The 22,638-nt window shown below is 34.5% G+C and overlaps 1 protein-coding gene across 5 annotated transcripts in view; it reads left to right on the forward strand.

The window, feature by feature from the left end:
* The window catches only part of Brinp3 (BMP/retinoic acid inducible neural specific 3), a 474,563-nt gene that overhangs the window by 247,544 nt on the left and 204,381 nt on the right, over positions 1–22,638 (forward strand). For all 5 annotated transcript variants that reach the window (XM_008824258.2, XM_008824257.1, XM_008824259.3 and 2 more), the window contains one exon: positions 7,679–7,869. In XM_008824258.2, the coding sequence (XP_008822480.1) occupies positions 7,679–7,869 (191 nt within the window). The remainder of the gene's footprint in view (positions 1–7,678; positions 7,870–22,638) is intronic.

The following is a 22,638-nucleotide window of genomic DNA, read 5'->3' on the forward strand; positions in this document are numbered from 1 at the left end:
TGTTATTGTTATAAGAAAGGTTGTTGATTTTTGTAAGTTGATTTTGTAACCTGCCACTTTACTGAAGTATTAATCATTGCTAACAGCTTTTTTAGTGGAATTTTTCGGATCATGCAACAGTTCTCAATCAAATTTAGATCCCTCCCCCATCCGTGCCACCCCCATGCCTCCACCAAACCTCATGTATTCCGCCATACATATTAAGTCCTATTCATTCAAGCGTTTGTACCCGAATGTCCTTCAGTGTAAATGCATCCACTTTATTTTTCTTTTTTTAAATTTTATTTATTATTTTTTTATTTTATGTGTATGCGTGTATTCCTGTATGTAGGTAAGGGTGCCCGTGTCATGCAGTTCCCCCAGCGGACAGAAGAGACTGTCACATCTCCTGGAACTGGAATTACAGATAGTTGTTAGCTGCCTTGTGGGTACTAGGATTCAAACCCAGGTCTTCTACAAGAACAGTCAGTGCTCTTAACCACTGAGGTATCTCTCCAGCCCCTCAGTATTTTATTCAAAGCTAACAAACTTATACGGGAATCATCAGAAAACGCTGTGAACACTTCAATTTTTTTTTCTAGGCAGAATCATTTAGAATTACATTTTAGCTTTAATCATACTTATGGATTTGTCAATTCCTTAAAGAAATATTATTATTGAATATATTTTAACTCTGTACCAATGTAAAAAAGTACTAGCAACATTTCAACCAGTATGATGATTTTTCTAATTGGATTTCAAGTATATGCTAAATGGAAGGACTTGAAAATGAATGCCTACATACTCATAATGTAAACACCATTTTTCAAAACTATGCTTAGTGCTGAAAAAAAATCGCTATTAAAAATACATTGCATTATGATGTTTGGTTCTTTGTATTGTTTATATCTTCAGAATACTAATTTTGAGTTAATTTACAAGAAAGTACATTGAAACATTATCTTAAATCTCTTCAAATAATTGTTTTACTGACCTGATATACGATTAGTAATATTTGCTTTTGTTCATGGCTTTTTTCTTTATTTAATTTACTCTCATTTTTATGAATGAAGAAATCGTTTTCTGAAAACACGGTGAACAATTAAACACCTTGACAAGCTCTGGATAGGGGAGCCTATGTTCCATCACATTCCCTTGCTTTCCCTTCGGACAAACATTTATACATGTATAGGCCCGATCTTTCTGGTGTGGGTGGCTGCTGTTTTAAAAAATTTAACTAAAAAAAGCCGAGCGTGTGGGGTACGCCTGTAGTCCCAGCACTTGGGAGGCAAAGGCAGGCGGATCTCTGTGAGTTCTAGGCCAGCTGGGGCTGCAATGGCACCCTGTCTTTATCCTCGGTGAAGCACACTTTTATCCACGCTTCGTGCTTGCGTCTGTGTCGATGTGGCTGGTCTTGCTTTCGTAGAGTTTTCGTGCACAGTTTCACAGCATGGCTGTGGTGTTCTCAATTCGCACTAATGGCTTTTTGTTGTATTTCCAAATGTTAAGTATAAAGTAACTCTGACTTCTGCATATATCCTGGTGTGTGTTTGGTAGGTGCTGGCTTGACCCTTCTTTCCTTCCATTCTTTCCTCCTTCATTCTTTTCTTCTTCATTTCCTTCACATTTTGGTTATTGTTTGCTTTGCTTTGCTTTGCTTTGCTTTGCTTAGTTTTGTCAGAGCTCAAAGGAGCACAGACTAGATTTGAACTCCGTTTCTTCTTTATTTTTGCTTCCATTTCTTCATTTTGCCTCAGTTTGCCCAGGATTTTGAAACGTTAGCATATTTTGCTTTTTGGATAAAAACTTAAAAGTGGGATTGTTGAGTCTCTGTTGCTTCAACAGGCTATCAAGTTTCCGGCTGGTCTGTGCTTGATCATTATGCAGGAATACTAGCACTATGTGGAAGGTCTTTTTTCTGTCTGTTTTCCAGCAGTTTTACTCAGGCTGTCAACATTCTAGTTTTAGCAAACATTAATACTGAGTTAATATGCAAATAAAATTTTATGTCTTATTTCTCACGCTATGGTTATGTTTGAGTATTTAAAAAATTACACATCATTTTTACCTTTTTTGCTTAAACAATTTTGTCGTTTCTGTTTTAGTCTCCAGTTGTTAATTTTTTTAGATTAGTGTGAAAACAATGGGCTTCATCATGCCATCTTTGGACCCCTACTCACTGGTCATTCAAGAATGTATCACACCATTCTGATGAATGTGTGGTTTTTTCCGATAGTTTTCCTGCTACTGATTTCTAAAGTTTTATCTATTCAGATATACAAAATTCTTCAACTTATTTTTTTGTTCAATTTTTTATGTATATGAACTTTTTTGTCTGCATGTAAGTGTAACACATGTGCAACACCTATGGAGGCCAAAACAAGAGTGTCAGATCCCCTGGAAATGGAGTTATGGATGGCTGTGTGCTGGCATGTGGGTGCTGGAAATTTAACCTCGGTCCTCTGCAAGAGCTGACAGTGCTTTCAATTGTTGAACCATCTCTCCAGGTTCACAAACTACTTTAGTTTGTAGTTTTTGTAATTTTTAAAACTTCCTAGCTGATGGTCTATTGTCGATCAGATTCTGTGGACTACTGAGAAGATAAGTGAAGTTTCTATCAGATGGACAGTCATTTCTGAGTGTTTGACTTTTAGCAGGATAACCAGGTTCCAATGGATGGACTCACACTGACAGAAATTTGGAGATAAAAATTAGACCCTATAAACCTTTTTAAATATGTTATATTTAATAGATATGTACTATATAGTACATTAAACTGGGTGGGGGTGCTAGTAAGGGGAAGTAGAGATAGAGAAGGGGATCTAAATACCATCAAATTATATTGTATTAAAATAAAAAAATGCAAAAAAAGTAAAATAAATAAATGAGATTTCTCTACTGTTGACAGGACTGGAAGCAGCAACTGCATTTGAGATTTGATGGGCTCCGGGCTTGTCCTGAGCGCAGCACTGTCAATTTCCCATGAGGGCTAGGTTTTGGAACCTGCTTCTGTTTTCCTTTTCCTCTCCATGGAACTGAATGGCTGAGGCAGAGATCAGCTCACTTCTCTGAATTGCACGTCTCTTATTTTTTCTAAGACCCCTTCAAGCTTTTCCTCTATTTATTTCTTTAGGATAGACTTTCTTTTTCTTAATCTGATTCCCCCCTTCTCCAATTCACACAGAGCTATCCTCTAATCCATCAAATTACCTGAATGTCTCAATTCTATTTTTCCTTTCCTTTATGTTTAGGAGCTTTTGAAATCTTAGAAAGTTAATGTTTCTGTTTTCTGTTTTAGATGTATCTTATTAGTGCATTAAATGTTCACATTTTTTAATTGATTCTTAAATTCAATCATAACTTCCATTTGTTAAATGGCTATTTTGGTGTGACCATGTGATAGGTTAAAAAAATTCATCATTCTCCAGTGAACTAACATGATCCTTGTGCTTTGCTAAACTTCCATTTATGTTATTTATAGATACGTTTGGTCCGATGCATTTACTTAGTCATGGATTAATACTATACTACTTTAATTATACAGAATTAATAATTCAGACATTTATTTTAACATGCTCTCTTTGTAAATTTTTCCTAATAAGTTTTAATTGATAATATTTTATTGAGAATTCATAATTGATATACACAATCTTGGAAAGCAAAACATAGTCTGTTTTGTTTTTTTTTAATCGGTTTACTTTAAAATTGAATGTTAGCAAGAGAATTTAGGCATAATTTAATGTAGAATATTGTTGCTCAAGCAAAAAGAAAAGTGTCACATGTTGGATTTTGTGACTTTCAGACATATGTGTATGTTTGTTTTCCTTTTTACAGTGGTGGACCTTCATGTGTTATTTTTTTAATAAGCCAATACTAGTGTTCTTGTCTATTTTCAGTAATGTTTTTGCATTTTAATAACATATTGGCTCTTTAACTGTGTGCTGTAATTTTTTTCATTGATTTTTCTGAATTTTATACATGTATAAGAACATCATCTGAAAATAAAAGTCTTTTAAATGCTGTTTACTGACAATATCAGTCTAAACTGCATTAGTTTTCATACTTCTATTATTACATTGTGTGTGCATTTTCATATGCATATATATGTGCACATGTTTGAGTGTATGTGTAAAGGCCAGAACTGAACAGACTCTTTCTCAATTGTTCTTCCTATTCAAAAAAAAGATTTATCATTTTACTATATGTGTATACGTGCTCATGTATGTATGTGTACCAGGGGCGTGCAGTACACATGGAGGCCAGAAGAGAGCACTGGATGCATTGGAACTGAAGTTATAGAAGGTTCTGAGCTGCCATGTAGACCTAGGCACAGAACTTTGGTCCTCTGCAAATGCAGCAAGTGCCTGAAACAGGTGAACCATCTCTCCAGTCACTCCATTTTACTTTCAAAACAAGTGTCTCATTAAAACAGGAGCTCATTGATTCTTCTAGACAGTTTGGTCAGTATATATCAGGTATCCTTTCCTGTCTCCCAGTGCTAAGATTATAGGCATGGACTCCCATGTCAGATTTCTCATGGGTGCTGGGGTTGAATTCAGGTAATTATGCTTGTACAGCAAGTACCTTACCAACTGAGCCATATACCCACCCCTGAGACAATCTCCCAGTAGCCCTAGCTGACCAGTAACTCCCTATATAGACCAGCTGGCTTGGATCTCACAAAGATCAAGATGTTCCTATCTCTGAGTGCTAGGATCAAAGGTCTGTGCCACCATACCCAGCATTTTCTTGGTGTTTTGAGAGACTTTCATGTAGTACAGAATGGTTTCAAACTCATTATATAGCAAAGAAATGACCTTGAACTCCTGATCTTCCTGTCTCCACCTTTGAAATTACTAGTTTACAGAAATGAGCCACAATGCCTAGCTTAGGTTTGAGTCTAATTTTTAACAGAAAACTTCATTTTTTCTATTAAGTCATTTGTCCTTTAGGCTGTGAGTCACATATTCGATCTTATTAAGGATTATAGGTGCTTGAGAGATGGCTCTTCGTTAAGAGTTCTTGCTGCTTTTGCAGAGGATCCATATGGCAGCTCACAATGATCTGTGACTCCAGTTCTAGGGAATATAAGACTTCTTTTGGGCACCCTGGACACTAAGTACACATATGGCGTATGTACATATGCACAGGAATTGCTCATACATTTAAAATAAAAATAAATCTTTAAAGAATTATGACCAAATTCTAGTTTACAAATCTCTATTCAAGAACAGACATCCATCCATAAAATTAGTTTTAAGAATTAATGATAATCATGTTTTTTAATTTCTGGATATGTTAATTTGTAAAATTATTTTAATATTCTTTTTAAAATAAATTTTGAAACATCCTCAGAGTTTTTAATAATCGCATTTGGTCTGAAGAAATGAGATTATTGCTTTTTTGGCAGATAATATTGCTTTTTTAATTTGTTTTACATCAATACTGATAAAATGTAATTTTCTGTTGTATGGATACACAAACACCTTCAGATATGTGTGCCAATTTTACATTAAGTTTATTTAAATTAATTTGAATTTTTAAAAATTTTTACCCTGAAAACATTTTTAAATGAAGTTTTGGCAGAATCCCCTGTGAAATCATTTAAGTGTGCAAACTTTTGTTTAAACCATTATACACAATGCTTATTTTTATTTTCCAATTTCTCTTAATTATTTTGTTTTTTCTCTTTTCTTTGAAAAATGCAAGTTGTCTAGTTGTTAGAGTATTTCTTGTTTGTGATTCTTAAAGAAGCTACTTTGCAATTTATGAATACATTCTATATTTAAAATATCATTGACAACTACTTTTTAAAGTTATTTTTGGTTTAGAATGCCTATTTTTGTCATCCTTCATCTGGTTTTAGATACGTATTACCACCTTACTCATTTCCTGATCTCCGTCATATATATTTAATAGTCTGGATAGTTCTATGTGTGATGACATAGCTGCATCTTTTAAACTGTATTATCGTAATGAGTTCCTTGAAAAATGTATAAGTTTTCATGGATTTTTTATATTAATATATAATACACTAAACCTTTTTTCCTTTGTAGTATTGTTTAAAAATTTATCAAGTTTTAATTTTGTTTCAGTAAATGAATGAAACTATATGATATTGTAAACTATTCTATTTCTTGTACAGCTTTAATAAATGTATTTGGTTCTTTTGTGTGTTTACAAAAATAACAGTCTATATTTCCCTCTGAATGTATCCCTGATTAACATGGTTGCAGTTTTTAACCCACGCTGGACTCCCCCTCTCAGAAACCCTTCTGCTTCAGCCTCCCATGCTGGGTTGAAAGATACATACCACCACATTGGCCTGGACTTTGTTCTGTTGAACATAAGTTTGTGAAAATAAGCTTTACAAAGTAAAAGTATATTTCCGCCTGTGTTAATAAAAATTCTACTATTTACTTTACATTCTATGCTATCAATTTGTATGGATTTTTTTTCCATTACTTTTATTTAGATGTACCAAATGCATTTCCTCAAAAGTGTTGAGGCTGGAGAGATGGCTCAGTGGTTAAGGGCATTTTCTGTCTGCTTTTGCAGAGGACTTCCACAACCACAACACATACATTTAGTGTCTTCAACAATAACATCTTACTGTCAAGTTCTGGTGGGTAACCAAGAGCAAGGGCAATAGCTGTATTGTTCGAGTGTCTATTGGACATGTCATCAACAGTTACAAAAGAGGGAGTTCATCACTGGCATTTACTTTGCTAACTTAACACCTAGTAGAGACAACCTTGTTATAAAGCTACTCTTTTTAAATTCCTTTTACAATATATTTACGTACTTAAAAAGTTTACAAGTGGCAGGGCATTAGAAAATGCATTCTGTTTCAAATTTTTCTAGTGGATGATTTCATTTTGCCTTTCCTAAGCATAGCCTGTCAGCTTTTAAATCGGAACAATGTCACCAAAACAGAAAGGTTTCCCACAGAGAACAAGCAGCTAGTTTAACAATTATATGCTAGATAAATATGCAATAATACAAAAGTCTAATATCAAGAGCTCTTCATGTCTAACTTAAATGTTTGGTTTCCGTTAGCATTTGAACTTTTGTAGCTACAGCTTAGTCTTAGTTTACTAAAGTCTAACCATTAAGCAACCATTTTCAGTCAGTTTCTATAATTTCTATTGACTTTATTGACCTATATGGAGCTTATCAAAACACCATATTTAATGTACAATAGGGGGAACATGTGAATGTGTTAGTAATGTGCATACATATATGCATAAATTACCTATTCTGTTCATTTTAAATGTAAAGATGAAAACTGCTCAAGTTTGTTTCATGATTCCATTTTGATGAACTGTTTTGTGGTAAGTTTCCAATTAATGCAATTTCATGCAACTCTATAAGACTTTAACATAACCTTTTATTTTGCTTTTGCGCATACAAGTGTTAAGTTAAACTACATGAGAAAGTCAACAAGCTCTAAAGAAATGGCTCTTAGAAATCTAGATACTTAGAGTTTACTTAACATATATTTAAAGCAGTTAGTATCTCTGACAATTTTCTAGGTACTTAAAGAAAAATTATAACATTATAAATCATGAATTTTCTTCTACTTTGGGTTATTTATCATTACTTGTTTCTTAACATCATATTACAGGTATGCTTTCATTACAACAAGCAAAAATTAATTCTAAAAGGAAAATCGTTAATTTATGTATTATTAATGCAGGAGAGGAGTCACTCACAATTTTTGTGGACAAGCGGAAGTTGAGCAAACGATCTGAAGGAAGTGATTCCAGCACCAATAGTTCCTCAGTCACTCTGGAGACCCTACATCAACTTGCTGCTTCCTACTTCATTGACAGGGACAGCACACTACGGAGACTTCACCACATCCAAATTGCATCCACTGCCATAAAGGTAGGAATGGATTTATACTTATATTGTCTCTTTCCTTTGTTTATCCCATTTCTATGATGCATTTCTACATACTTCTTAGGTCAGTGATTTAAATAATTATATTATGAAAATTATTTTGCAAATACATTTGGCTTTACTTGTAAAATGTCTAAAAGTAAAATTTTATCTTGGTTCATGTAATCTTGTCAATTGATAACTTTCCTAGGCTGTTTATGATTTCATGGAAATAAAATTCAGTCAAGTTTATAAAGCATGAGCATAGTGGCATAGACTCCTTACCAAGGTGTACTTGATGTAAATTTTTCAGATCATATTATCTTTGTAATTTTCTCTCACCTTATATGTTTAAATGCTTTTAGCAAGAAGAAGATTTATGATTATCAAAGTGATCCATAGGGAAAAATATCATTAGGAGTCCTTGATAAGTCATCTTTTCTTTCAGTGTTTCAGTGGCAAAGTAAGGATGTATAAAATCAAAATATAGCATAATCTTGAATTCATGGATCGATGCTGTGTATTCACTAAAGTAATTTGACTCTATCCATAATAATATTTACCTTTTCAAGACTGATAAAAGGATAAATAATATAAATTGAACATTAAAAAAATAAGAAATAAAGGAAAAGCAATAATTTTTACTTTTTCAAAACTGATAAAAATAAATAATATAAATTAAATATTTAAAAGAAATAATAAATAAAGAAAGGAAAAACAATGGAGTGTTGGAGAGGTAGCATAGATCTCTAAATTAGAACATTATTTTTAGATATATTTCTCTGGAATTTTAGGCTAATTATGTTATTTCACTTGATCAATGGCAAGTATATCAATAACTAGACACAATAAGATCTTTGATTAAATTGGCAATAGTAAAATAAATATAAAGAGTCTTTTTGTCAATGCATATGTGGCATTCATTCATACCTAATACAAGGAACCTATATTAAGTATAACATTGCCTTGTTTACTGAAACTAAAATTAATGTGTGTGTACTTTCGTGTCTGTAAGTTGAAAAGTTATTAATTCAATATTTGGGGATATATATTTTTTAAAGATAAAATTGGGAAATAGTGAAATATTTTATCTTAAAGATTACACAAAAAGTAGTGGAAAGCTCTGGCCTACATGTCTTCATTGTTCTTAGTAGGAGTTGAGATTATGCTTGTGTGGATGTAAATTACAGTTTAATTAGTAAACTTCTGACTGTGTGACTTATACAGAGGAATAAAGTACATAAATAATATTTATGCTATATAGATTAAAGTGTACCCTGTACCAATGCAGGTGTCTTAGTTGATTTAGAAATGTTGTAAAGAAGTATATTGTTAGATATTTAGCTTGTGGTTGCTGAAGAGAAATCAACTTTTTGCAGAAATCAATTTTTAATAATATAAACAGTAGCTTAATGTATAATTTCTAATATAAGAAAGCATGGTTGCATTTAATATAAAATTATTGATCACAAAGTAAATTTACACCAGAGGTTTTTAATATTCATACTACATAAGAAATACACACAGCTCTTGAGCAAACTTAATGAATATTTTACATAGTTTTTTTTTTCTCCCACATGAGAAGTGTGTCACCCAAAGCATGTGATTTAATGCAATATACAACTCTGTATTAGAAATGTGTTTGGAGGGCAGAAGAGATGGTTTCAGCAGTTAGAAACACTTGCAGAAGACTCGGGTCTGGTTCCTAGATCCCACATGACAATTCACAACCATCAAAAACTATAGTTCTAGGGGATTTGACAACCTTTTCTGGCCTCCATGAGCATCTGGCATGCACGTGATGTACAGTCATACATGAAGTCATTCATACCTATAAACAAAATAAAAAGTGTTTTAAAAAAGAAGTTTTAGAATTTGCTAATACCATAAGGAATGATGGAAAGATAAGACTCTGTGTAGCTTATAATCTATCTGTGCAGTAGAAATGAGTCCCGAAGAGAAGTGACTGGTGAGAAATGAGTGATCCAGGGGCAGCTCTGAAAGAGAAAAAGGTGTAACCTGGATTTTGGAGGTTGATATTCTCACCTTAACAGGGTAGACACCTGAGTTTGCCCTTCCCCACTAACCATAGGAGTTCCAGAACACAGGATTGAAATGTCTAAGGTCTCTGCCTAGTGGGTCCAGATCCTCAGGAGAAACCACAGTTTAGATCAGGGAGAAGAGACAGAGTAGTCTAATAATGCTACAGGAAGATATTACGAAGGCAAAAACTTACCTTTAAATTAGGGGAATATGAGAAATTGTGTATGTGCCAGATCATAAAAGCATGGCTATGAGCCTAGACACAGAATTTCATGGAATGTGCAAGGGTGTAGGGGTGGGGATAAGCAGGAAGAGAGGGTCTCTGCCCTCTCTGGAGTAAATTTAGTTTTGAACAGTAGTCCTTTCAGAGGCAGTTGTAATCGTAGTTACTAATAACTGTCTAGATCATGTTTAGCTGCTTTCTGGGTTATTATGCATGGCTTGTTTCAGTGTGTATTCAAACACAAAAGGAGTCAGACCGTGGTGTCCACATGAGTTTCAGTTCTACCAGCTTCTTATATATGCACTCTCAGAAGTGTCCCTACATGGATAAAAGATGAGCCTCGCACACTAGTTTTAAAATTATGCATGCTACATATTTGTCAACAGAGTATAAAATGTAATGTAAAGTGTAAGAAAAGGGATTGGTGAACCAAATACAAGAACAGAAACATCACACAGCAAGGAAAGTGCCCAAACATGTGCTCAGTCACAAATCACAAAACATGAAAAATCTATGGCAGAGTTAAAACTAGAAAAAAGAAATTACTTTTATAATAATACTAAATGCTACACAAATAGTAAAATCGTTGCACTGATGTAATTTAGTAACATAATTTTATCATGTAGAAACTAACTTTAATTCCTTCATTAAATCTCTGAAATTTCAAGTCATTGTCTTTAGAGTTAAAGAAAAAATATATTTAGAACAAAATTTAGAATCCTTTATTTGACAATACAACTTTGCTTCAAGTGGCATATATTGGGTATTTAATTTTTGAGTAAATGTTGAATGGGGTTACCTCACAATTTACAGAATTTCAGAGTCATAATATTATACTACTCATAATGGCCTCCTGGTTCATGCATGCATATTTAAGAGAAAGAGAATTTCCTTATTTTCTAGGCTGGATTGTATTCTACTGGGTACATATGCACACACACACACACATAACCACATGATATATTGTTTCCTTAGTTATTATACATAATTATAAAATATTTAATATAATTATATAACAGTAATATGTATACATATATGTATGTTCTTTTGATTGAAAAAAATAAACAGAACCCCAAATAATGTTTCAAATTAGCTCTTTAAATTAAATAATGCGACAAACATGAAAAAATATTTTTCTTCATCAATTTGACAAAATACCTGAACAAAATTATAATAAAAGAGGGGAAATTTATTCTGTTCTATGGCTTCATAGCTTTCAGTCCCATATAGTGCAGAGGGGAGAGTGAAGAAAGGCATGTTAATTTATCTTGGCTAGAGGCACAGATGGAGAGAATGCCTGTGCTGGCTGACTTCTCTTCCTTGCCATTTATTCCAAGTTGGCACCAATCTACACAATAGGACTCCTCCTTAGTTAATCCTTTGCAGAAGCACTACCACAGACTGTGTGCTTTTCATTCCATTATACTTTCTCAGTTGAAAGAATTTAAATTTACAAGAACCAGCTGAAATGTGTACTAATTCAACAACCCCAAACACAAGAAGAATCAAGAAGTGTATTCTGAAATATGCCACAATCTAATGACTCAAAACCAGTTTGAGGAAGAATCATAATTTTAATTATTTATCAAAATATTATCTAACTGAAGTTCATTTTGTGGCATAAAAACATCAAAATCAAAATATATTTGCATATTTACAAAGTCTATAAAAACTTCTCCAACAGACCTAAATTAAGAAATTAATATAGAGTGTCTTTTAGACTTTCAATGTTTTCCTAAGAAGAAATGATGTCAGAAATAAATGAGTCTATCCAAAAGAATGAAGAGAACTGGAGAGAGGTGCTACACGGATCTGTCATCATCAGCACTGCAATCTCTTCAAAAAAGATTAACTACTTCAAGAAGGCATCAATCAAGATACTGTGAGGTTTGAAGCATAGGTTTCTATAAGTCATGTGCTGACAATAGCATGAGGACCATGCTACTTTTAGAATTTGAAGTTAGATAGATAAGGATGTATACTATAACTCCAAGATAATCATCAAAATAACAATACAAAATTATTGTTACGATCACTTCAGGAGACAAAAACGTATTTTAAAATATGCCAGACATCATGAGAAAATTAGAAGTGAAGAAAGCACAAAAGGGAAAATATAAGAACTATGAATCAAGTAGATAAACATTTAATCTTACCATACCAGTGCATTGCACCATTCTAATGCTAAATGGGAATATTCTAATAGACACTATTAAAAACACAGATCACCACATGGATTCTCCAAAATAAATATATGAAAATATGTTTATTTTATAATCATTTAAAATGTAAAAATAGATTGACAGTTAACGAATCTAGGTAGATATACTCAGCTGCTGATACAAATGATACTTAAATACTAGAAAAAGAAGGTTTCAAAAAGGTTACTAGCAAAAAAACCACCTCACAAGGATAGTTAATTACTCCAGAGGAAAAGGTAATTCTTTTAAACATTCTTTTAAACAATAGAAGAACATATATATATATATATATGTATATATGTATATATATATAATTATATAATTATAAAGAGAAAATGAATTAGTGAAAACTATAATAGTCAGAGATTTTAAGGGCCTTCTCTTAACCACTGACAGAAAATAGATAATCAGCAATGGTTCAATTGTTTTAAGAAACAACGCCATGTAAGACATTCAAAATACTCCTCAATGCTAGACAGTAATCAAATATATAAGAACAGCTAATAGGCTTCTAAATTGTCAAAAGATTTAAAAAAAAACTGAATATAAAGGATGTGGAGATGGCCCTGTGGGCAGTGTTTGGCCACAAGAGTGAGGGTCTGAGTTCTGATTCACAGAATGCCCCTAAAGTCAGAAAGAAGTGGTTGTCAGTGTCTGTAATCCTCCTGCTCCTGATAAAAGGGAGGCAGAGGCAGGAAAATGGCCAGAAGCACATGGGACCACGCACCCAGCACATGTAGTAGTGAACAAGTAGCAACCTTATCTTGCACATGGAGGAAGGTGAAGACAGGCATCTGACAGACATACTAACACTGTGTCCAGGTGTTCTAGTACTGATACAAGAAACATGCACGTGTGGAATAGATAGATGATAAAGAGATGATTAGATGGATAAATATCCTTTAAAGAGATAGAGCACTACATTAGAGTACATCAGAAAGACATAGGTGTATTTGAAGTTTCCCTTACCTTACAAAGAACATTTATAAACTTTAAGGTGAAATTGGCAACAAGCAGTATTTTTATTCTTATTATGACACAGGTGAGAAAAATGTCTATAAAAACAATGATGTAGCCAGGTATGGTGGTGCATGTCTTTAATCCCAGTGGAGGTAGGTGGACCTCTGTGAGATCAAGGCCAGACTTGTCTACCTAGCAAGTTCCAGGCCAGGTGGGGCTCAGGGAGTTCTTGTCTGAAAAAAAAAAAAGATGAAAAGGAGAAAGAAAAAAAGGATGTATAAAATAAACTCCAAGGAAGACAAGAAAAACAGCAAAAATGAAAGTAAATAAGAAAATTGAAAAGCATCTAGGCAGTATTACTACAAATAGAGTAATGAATAGTTCAGTTTCTAGTATTAGAGATGAGTAAGGTAACATTACTGTCAGAAAGGGAAATATGGGAGTATTAACAGTGATAAATTATGAACAAATTTGTGCTTAGAGGTTTAAAAATGTCACATTCCTTGAAAGACAGCTTCCACAAACTCATGCAAGAATGAGCAATCTGAATCATTCTATGTGTAACTGATGCTTAGTTAAAGGCATTCTTTGCATAGAAGATATCCTCTCCAGGTGACTTCACTATTGAAATTAAACAAATATTTTCATGGAACTATATAATATTATCTTTGCAAACTCAAACACAACACTGAAACTGAAATGGAACTGAAATAAACAGCTGTGAATTGAAAATCATTTTAATACCAATCTAGGCAAAGACACCAATGGAATACAAAGGCACAAATACATATTATTAATACATATGCAAATACTCAAGCAAAAAATTTTAAAAAATTTTAATTATTTTATTATTTTTGTTTTATGTGTATGAGGTTTTGCATGTATGTAAGTGCATCAGTGTCATACAATGCTCATGGAAGTCAGAAGAGGGCATTGGATTTCTTGGAACTGGAGTTACAGGTGGTTGTTAGCTGCTTTGTGGGCGCTGAGAATTGAATCATGGTCCTCTGCAGTCAATGCTCTTAACTGCTGAGCCAGCCCTCCAGCCCCTTAAGCAAAAATTAAGCACCTTGAATCCTATAATATCAAAAATATTATGCATAATGGCCATCAAAGTTTATTCCAAGAATGTAAGCATAGCAACATGAAAACAAAAATGCAAGTAATGTCAATTATCATATCAATATGCTAAATGTAGGTATAGGTAGATGATATATCTAAATTTCTAAAGAAATACTTAGAAGTTTCAAACTAAATCTGAAACGTATTTATAAAAAATAAACAAAAGTGACACACATCCTGGTTCTCTGGATCTTACAATCTTTCTGGCTCCTATTCAATGATGTTCCCTGAGCCTTAGGTGTAGGGTTATGCTTCTGATGGATCAGTTTAGTCTGAGTGCCTCATGATAACTTATTCTCTGAATTTCCACCAGCTGTGTGTCTCTGTAACAGTCTCAATGTTCCAAAAAGGAGCTTCTTTGAAGAGAGATGAGAGATATGCTTACCTGTGGGTATGAGGATACATATTTAGAATGAAGCTGAAAAATGTCTTGGTTTTTATATTGGTTATATATAAGAAAATGGCAATAGCATATTCCCCACTGGGTCTATGATCCTTCTAGCCATAAGCATTTGGATAGGCTAAACAGTAACAGGTGTGAATTCTTTCCCTTCGAACAGGCCTCAGATCCAATTAAACAATTCTAGACTGCCTTCAATAAAAAGTGCCTTTTTTGCACCTTTGGTGAACTCTTGCTTGGCTGGTCGTTGATAGCTTGTAACTCTTCATCTAGGTGTGGGGCTTTGCAAAATTTCCTCTATTATGTTTCAAAGACACTATTTTGTAGTAGGCATCCTGGACCTTTGACTCTTACAACAAATATTTGAAATTAGGATCCATAAATAGTGGAGAACATGTGGCATAAATTTGTATTTCTGGATCCAGGTTAACTCACTCAGTATAATATTTTCCACTTCATTCATTTATCAAGAATTCCATTGCTCTTGTGTATTACATTATTATTATTATTATTATTAATAATAATCTGTTGAAGGACATCTAGGTTGTTCCCATCTCCCAGTCATTGTAAAAAGAATGGAATTAAACATGGTGGAGCAAAAAATTGGTGTAGAAGGATTTGGAGTCCTTTGAGTATATGTCAAGGAGCAGTGGTATAGCTGGGTCATGTAGTAAATCTACTTTTAGGTTTTTGAGAATTCTCCACACTGATTTTCATAGTGGCTGCGTCAGTTTGAAATTCACCAACAGTGAATATCTACATTTTGAAGTTGAAAACAGACCCATATCTATCACCTTTCACAAAAACAATCCCAAAAGGATCAAAGTCCTCAATTTAAATCCTGAAACTCTGAAACCTCTGAAGAAAACACATGTAGTATAAGATATAGGTACAGATAAGAACTTTCTGAATAGCTCCATCACTCAGGAATTAAAGTTGACAAAAGGGACATTTTTAAATTAAATGAGAAAGGAAAGACTCAAATGAGTGAAAAGGAAGCCCACACCAGGGAGACAACCTTTACCAGCTACACATCTGACATCAAATTAATATCCAGAATATATAATCAACACAAAATTTTAAAAAATTTCTCAAGAAAAGGAAAACAACACAATGAAAAAAATGGGCTATGGATCTGAACATAGTTATCAAAAGAGGAAATAAAAATCATTAAGAAATATCTAGAATGTGTTCAGCATTTTTAACAATCAGAGAAATGCAAATTTAAACTACTCTGAGATCCATTCTTGCCCTAGTCAAAAGAGCAAAGATCAAGAAAACAACTGATTAGCAGAGGCAATATTATTTCTCTATATAGAACATAAATATTCATGTTATCTTTTGAAATCCCCCTCATGTTATGTTATAAATTATACTAGTATGAGAATTCATTTCTAAAGTCTCATTCTTATGACTCCATATTATTTTCTGCTTCAATCTAGTGTGATCTAGTGTAATCATAGTGTTGATTACATTTTAATTTTCTTTTCATTAGCAAGGCTAACTTTTATGTTCAAATATGAATTCCTTTAAAAATTATTTTTACCAACATGTATTAAGTTGAAGGTTCATTTTTTATTGTAATTCTTATTTTTGTCTTATGTGTATGAGTGTTTTGCCTACTTGTAAGTGAACATGTGTCCTGCAATGCTAATGGAGGTCAGATGAGAGCCTTGATTCCTTGGAACTGGAATTATGAATTGTTATTAGCCACCATGTGGGTGCTGGGAGTTGAATCCTGGTCATCAGTAAGAGCAGCCAGCATTCTTTAACAGCTCAGCCATCTCTCCATCTCCCTCAGTTGAAGATTATTGATGCACTTTGCCAAATCATTTTTGAGAAAAGAAATCCAATAAAAACACGGGTAAAAACAACTGTTTTCTCCTGTGTTTGTCCACTGATTAGCTTGCATAACTGTAGAAGAGATTAATTTTTCACTCTCTTTTTAATTCAGTCCATCACAAAGACAATGAAATTTAAGAAACGACCACATGTTTACATCAATCAGCTTTCTTAGCCACAGGAAATCTGTTTCTTTACCCTGCTACTGGGAGCCTTGGAAGTCTGTATTTTGGTTACCAGCCCCTGGGGACCCTTGTTGGTAATGTTTACCAGTTTTTTCCTCTCTTTCTATGCATTTGGAGGTCCCGGGCTATCTTATTGTTTTGTCTCTAACCCTTAAAATAGAGTGCCCTGCACTTGGTAAAAATTTTTAATGCATCATTGTTAGCCTTCTTACTTTTTCCTCCTAGGTTTATGAATGGTGAAAGCTAAAAGTGTCTTTTGAAGGCTTCCTTTGGTTCTTTTATTTTGCCTAAAAGATTTGTTAGCTTTTGTGTTGCATCTTGAGAATGCAGTCAAAAGATTTATATGAAATATACTACATGTATATGAACTCATTAGTATGCCTTTTATATTACAATTTCTTGTTTTCCTTCATAAATGTTATAGTATACACAAAGATTTATTTATATACGTACATGCTATTCTAGGGTCTAAATACATGGGAGAACATATGAGATTGGGTGATCTACTTAATATACATTCTAGGTTCATCCATTTTCTTATGAATTTTAGCACTTCAATTTTCTTTATTACTAAATAATATTCCACATTATAAATACATCAGGATTTCATTATCCATTCATCTTTTGATTGACATCTAGTTTGGTTTCAGTTTCTTGCTATAATGAATAAAACAGCAATAAACATGAGGATAAAAATATCTCTATAGTAAGGTATGAATATATGTCCAAAAGTGAAATACTTGGGTTATAAAGCAATTTTATTTTTAATGTATTGAGTGTCCCATGAGTAAGAAAATAGTTCTCTATGCATTGCCCCTTGTTCATACGCACCTATATAGCACCACCAAGCCCTCAGTGAAGGCTGACGGTTTCAATTTACTGGGTGCGTTTACATTCATGTTGGGATTTTAACTTACCATATCATCCCTTAAATCCCAATTAATTTATCATTTGTGTTTTCCTTTGTCTCATCAGTGGTAGATGCTGCCTCTGACCTTTACTGTTGAAATGGGGAGAAAGAGAGTAACCCTAGAGGGTTCTTAGTCTCATTCTTAAAAGAATATAAGAATAGACTCAAATGGAAGCTTTTATAATTTTATTAGAACATTAAGGAAAAATCCTCAGGGCCGGTAAGCTGGTAATCTTGGCAGCTGCCTTGAGGAGGTGAATAGTGGGAAGAAGGACAGAAAGCCATGGAGCCATGCAGTTTTAGAGCCTACATGGGAGGTCAGACACGTGGCTGACTCGCAGCCACATACCTGGGAGAAGGACACTTTAGAGAAAAAGTGGAGAACTACAAGATGCTAGGGGCAGCCCAAAGCTTTAGGGAAAGCATGTTTAGTAAGAAAGGTCTGAAGAAGAAAAGGAGAAATTACACTTTCCTGAAGAACTCAGGAAAGCAGACAGACTTACGGAGACCTACATGGCTGTGGCTGGTCTGGAAGTTCTGCGGAGATCTGTGCTAGTTCCAGGTAGGAAATATTCACTACCTTATTAACACACCAAGTAGTCTGCCTCTCTATTTAGCATAACTTAAGGTGAACCTGCCTTCCTGGGACTGGTTCTATCACAGACTAATTGACCAGTGAGACTGGACAAGTGAGTCCTCCAACAGATAGATTAGACATTCTTTTTATAGTCTGGACCAGTTCAACTTTGGGGCTTACTGATACTCTAACACTGGAGATGAAGGCAGCCATGTAGCCCTTTTCTCCTGGAAAATGTTCACTATTTTTCGGAATGCTATTTCATTTGCAGAATCTTCTGTTCTTTATAGTATAAAAATTCTGAATTGCCGTTTATCTCCTTGCATTTTATTGTTAGGATATTGATGTATGTTGTAACTTTTTTGAATATCCAAATTAGATTAAGAAGTCCTTGCTTACAAGCTCTGACACTGCTTATGCACTACCACCTGTCAGCTAGTGTTGTGATAAAATTTGTTGACAGAAGCAACACAGGGGAGAAAGGATTTATGGGAATCACAACTGCAGGTTACATTCCAATATTGTAGGGAATTCAGGGCAGAAAAGTTGAAGCAGTCATTTACATTACATCAGCAATAAAGAGCAGGAAGCAATGAATGAGTGCTGTTATTCAGTTTGCTATCTCAACTTTTTTTTTAACATTTATCTGCTTTTATTTTATGTGTATGCCTGTAAGTAAGTGCATATGTGCTTGCAATGGCTGTGGAGGCCAAAAGGGGAGGGGCATCAGATTTCCTGGAATGGGGATTAAGGAAGTTTGTTAGCTGCCATGTGGGTGCTAGGGAGTGAATCCAGAACATCTTCAAGAGCAGCCAGTGTTCTTAATGATTAAGCTATCTCTCCTGCTCTGTTATATCCACTCTAATACAATCCAGAATCCCAACCACAGGCAAGGGTTCTGCCCACAGTGTTCTGATCTTCCCACATCAATTAGCATAAAATAACCCTTCATATATATCCTCAGAGGCTTTTCTACTGAATGGTTTCAGATTGTGCCAAACCGACATTTAAAAAACTCACCACCACACCATCTGTACTACAGTTTTATACTTCAAAAACTCTGTTATGAGATATGAAATTTTTTTCTACTAGGTGGCTGAAACTTCTTGGAGTTACAAAAAAATTTAAGATTCTTATTTTATACTGTACTACATATAGAGTATCACTCTTTTAGAGTTCAAAGGCTTCACTACGAACCTTCCCAAACTGTTAGAAACTTTAAAACCAATTAAAAAATATTTGTGGTAATTATAGTGAGCGAAAGCAAAATATAATCTTTATTTTAAGGTATTGTGCTATAGTGCAGTCACACCAGGTTTCAGAACAGTTCCACCTAATTTAAACATAAATACCTAGCTCTCAAAACAAGCCTGCTTCTGTGAGCATAACCTGTGCAAAAATGGACAAGTTTACACCTTCTGTGAGGGATCCAATTTTATTCCATGAGGCAGTGTGGAATATTCATAATCCCTTAATTCAATGTCAGTTATCTGATACTGTTTTTATTTTCAATAGATGTGTTAGAGGAACTTGAGATGTTCTTATCAGAATTGCTTTGCTAGAAACACTAGGCAAAAGAAAAGACAGTTTCCTCCCTAATACCACTCAAGGCAGCTTCCACAGATGAAAAACGTGCATTGCTTCACGTTTCTTGTTCTAATAACTATATATGTATTATATGTATTGATAATGCATGATATCATAATCACCTTGTCTTTAAGAAAACAAGACTTCTATTTCAGTTGGTTTGTTTCAATACAGGTATTTGCATTATGTCAATAAACTCATGCAAATACTTCTCATTTAATCTTTAAAGATTGAAGGCACAGAAGAATAGCATTATGTAACAGGTCTTTCTACTAGAAACCAGTGTTGATATATAAGAAACAATAATCTGGAACAAAGACTCTGATGTGCAGTACTTTCAGTCAATAAAATCGTGAACTCGTTTCTTTCCACATATGAATTGAATTTATGGTTTCTAAAGGAGTATGGAAAGAACAGACGTGAAGCAATAAAGCCAGCAGTCTACCTGGTTCACTAGGGGTAAGCCCTTAGTAAAGTGTTTTACTCAGCCTCTCTAACTATCACTGGCCATGCTTACATAACTATCACTGGCCATGCTTAACTCGGTCACCATGGAAGATGACATGAGTAGAAGGGGACCATTGGTCCAGGTTTATGGGAGGGGCCCAATAGCTCCAACTCTCTAGTGGGAATCACAACTCTGGCTCACACCTCTAGTTTGGTTTCATGTTTCTGCAAGATTCCCTCTGTAATGTTTCAGTCATACAGCTCTCCATAAATCTTTTACAAATCTCATCAGACTCAGGACAATAAAATCTTGGAAAATAGGTGGAAGTTAACACACATTTTCATGTTGATTCTTCTCACTTATGCAGGGAAGACCCATGAGCAGTTAAAGCATGACTTTCCAGTTCATATAAATTTGTTGTAGGGAATTTAATTCTTTCCTCTGAGCAAATTCCATTTTCATCATTATCTGAGTCCATCACTTCCTGGTAGGTGGACAGGGGTTGAAGTCATTGATTCCTCTGGTGCTCTTGAAGCTGGAGCTCACTTTTCCTGGCCTGGCATTTGGGTTACTGCATCCATGGGCTTGTAGATGCAGTCGTCGAAGCTGGGCTTCTCATTAGTAGTAGTTCCACTTTTGGCACATCGATGTTGTACTTGGCCACACACAGGGCCTTGCAAATAGTGGTCGGGTCTGAGAAGCCCATGCACAACGGTGTGGTAATGGTCATATGCTGCTCCTCCAACTCTCCTGTCTCTGGGACAACACTGCGGTGCAAACTCAACAGTGGCCCCAGCCCCTGGGCCTCTGTATTCTGGATACGCTCAAGGGAGCCAAGCCTGAGCTGTGGGACACTCAGTTTTCCCACCATGTTGGGCCCTCCTGAGTTCAGAATTTTCAGATCAATATAGAAACACGTAAATCAAGAAAACCTTTGTCCTGTTTGGTCAGCGTACCTCGGGTTCCTGAGACCAACTGCTGGGAACACACCTCATTCTGCCTTCTTCTCTAGAAGAAAGAGCATTTTGGCTTTCGCCAAGTCCTGATTTCAGAATTTTGATATCAGTATTGAAGTATCTCCTCAGTGAGTTCCTGGTAGTCCTCATGGGCCCCAATTTTTAATTCCAACATGGAGATCTAATCTGGCATTTCTGAGGCTAAGTCCAAGCTCTGCAGAAGCACCCAGTGCTCAGGCCTATGAGAAAGGGGCTGGAGCACATGGGGAGCAGATGGTAGCCAATCACTTACATCCAAACACTTTTAAATAAGATCCACAAATAAAATACCTGGTGCTTGTCTTTCAGGGTCTGTGTTACTTTACTCAATATGTTTTCCAATTCTATTCATTTATTGATAAATTTCACAATTGATAAAAGTTCATGATTTCATTTTTCTTCACAGATCAATAGAACTCATATATATGCTATTTTCAGTCTTTCAGAATTTCATATGAATGTTTCAGGTAGCTTCAGTTTCTGCAAATGAATAAGCAAGAACACTGAGAAAAATTTCATTGAATGTATACAGTGTTTTTAGTGCTTTTCAAGCTACACATTTAAAATCCCCTGATATATATTTTTCCCTTTTAATGCTACTGTAAATGAGATAATTCAATTGTTTTTTCATTTGTGGGTTTTTGCAGCAAGTGTGTAAAAATATAGAGAACATAAACTTTGTGTGCTGAAACACACAGATTTTCTTCTGTTGTTGTTTTATTCAGGTATTTCTTTTTGGAGTCTGTGTCTCATGTCACCCAGACTTGCTCTCAAACCTGCTTCCTCCATCTCCTAAATGCTGGGATTACTGTTGTGTGCCACCATGTCTGGCTCCTGTGGTGCTGGTAGTTAAGCTCAAGACTCTGTGTACATTAGTTCCCAAACGCTGACCTCTCCTTTAGTTAAATTAATTTTAGTAGGTTCTTTGGGATTTTTCTCTACTTAAGCTTGTGCAGTCTACAAATATCCAATCATTTATTTCTTTTTTTTTTTTTGCCAATCTAAATGCTTTATTTATTTTTCCCCAATTGTCTTGGATAAACCTTCTAACCGAACAGCTTATAGACAAATGAGACTGCTAGAAATGCTCAATAGTTTCATCAAAGTGGCAGATTTCAAAATCAACTTATAAAGATCAGTAGCCTTTCTATATACCAATAGCAAGCAATTGTGGAAAGGGTACATGGAACCCCTCCTATTCACAATAGCCTTAATAAAATAGTAGGAATAAACCCAAACAAACACATTAAATAAGTCTACAATGAAAATTTTAAATCTTTAA

The sequence above is a fragment of the Nannospalax galili genome, unplaced genomic scaffold (genome assembly GCF_000622305.1).
Source record: "Nannospalax galili isolate Female #2095 unplaced genomic scaffold, S.galili_v1.0 scaffold227, whole genome shotgun sequence".
Taxonomy (NCBI): Eukaryota; Metazoa; Chordata; class Mammalia; order Rodentia; family Spalacidae; genus Nannospalax; species Nannospalax galili.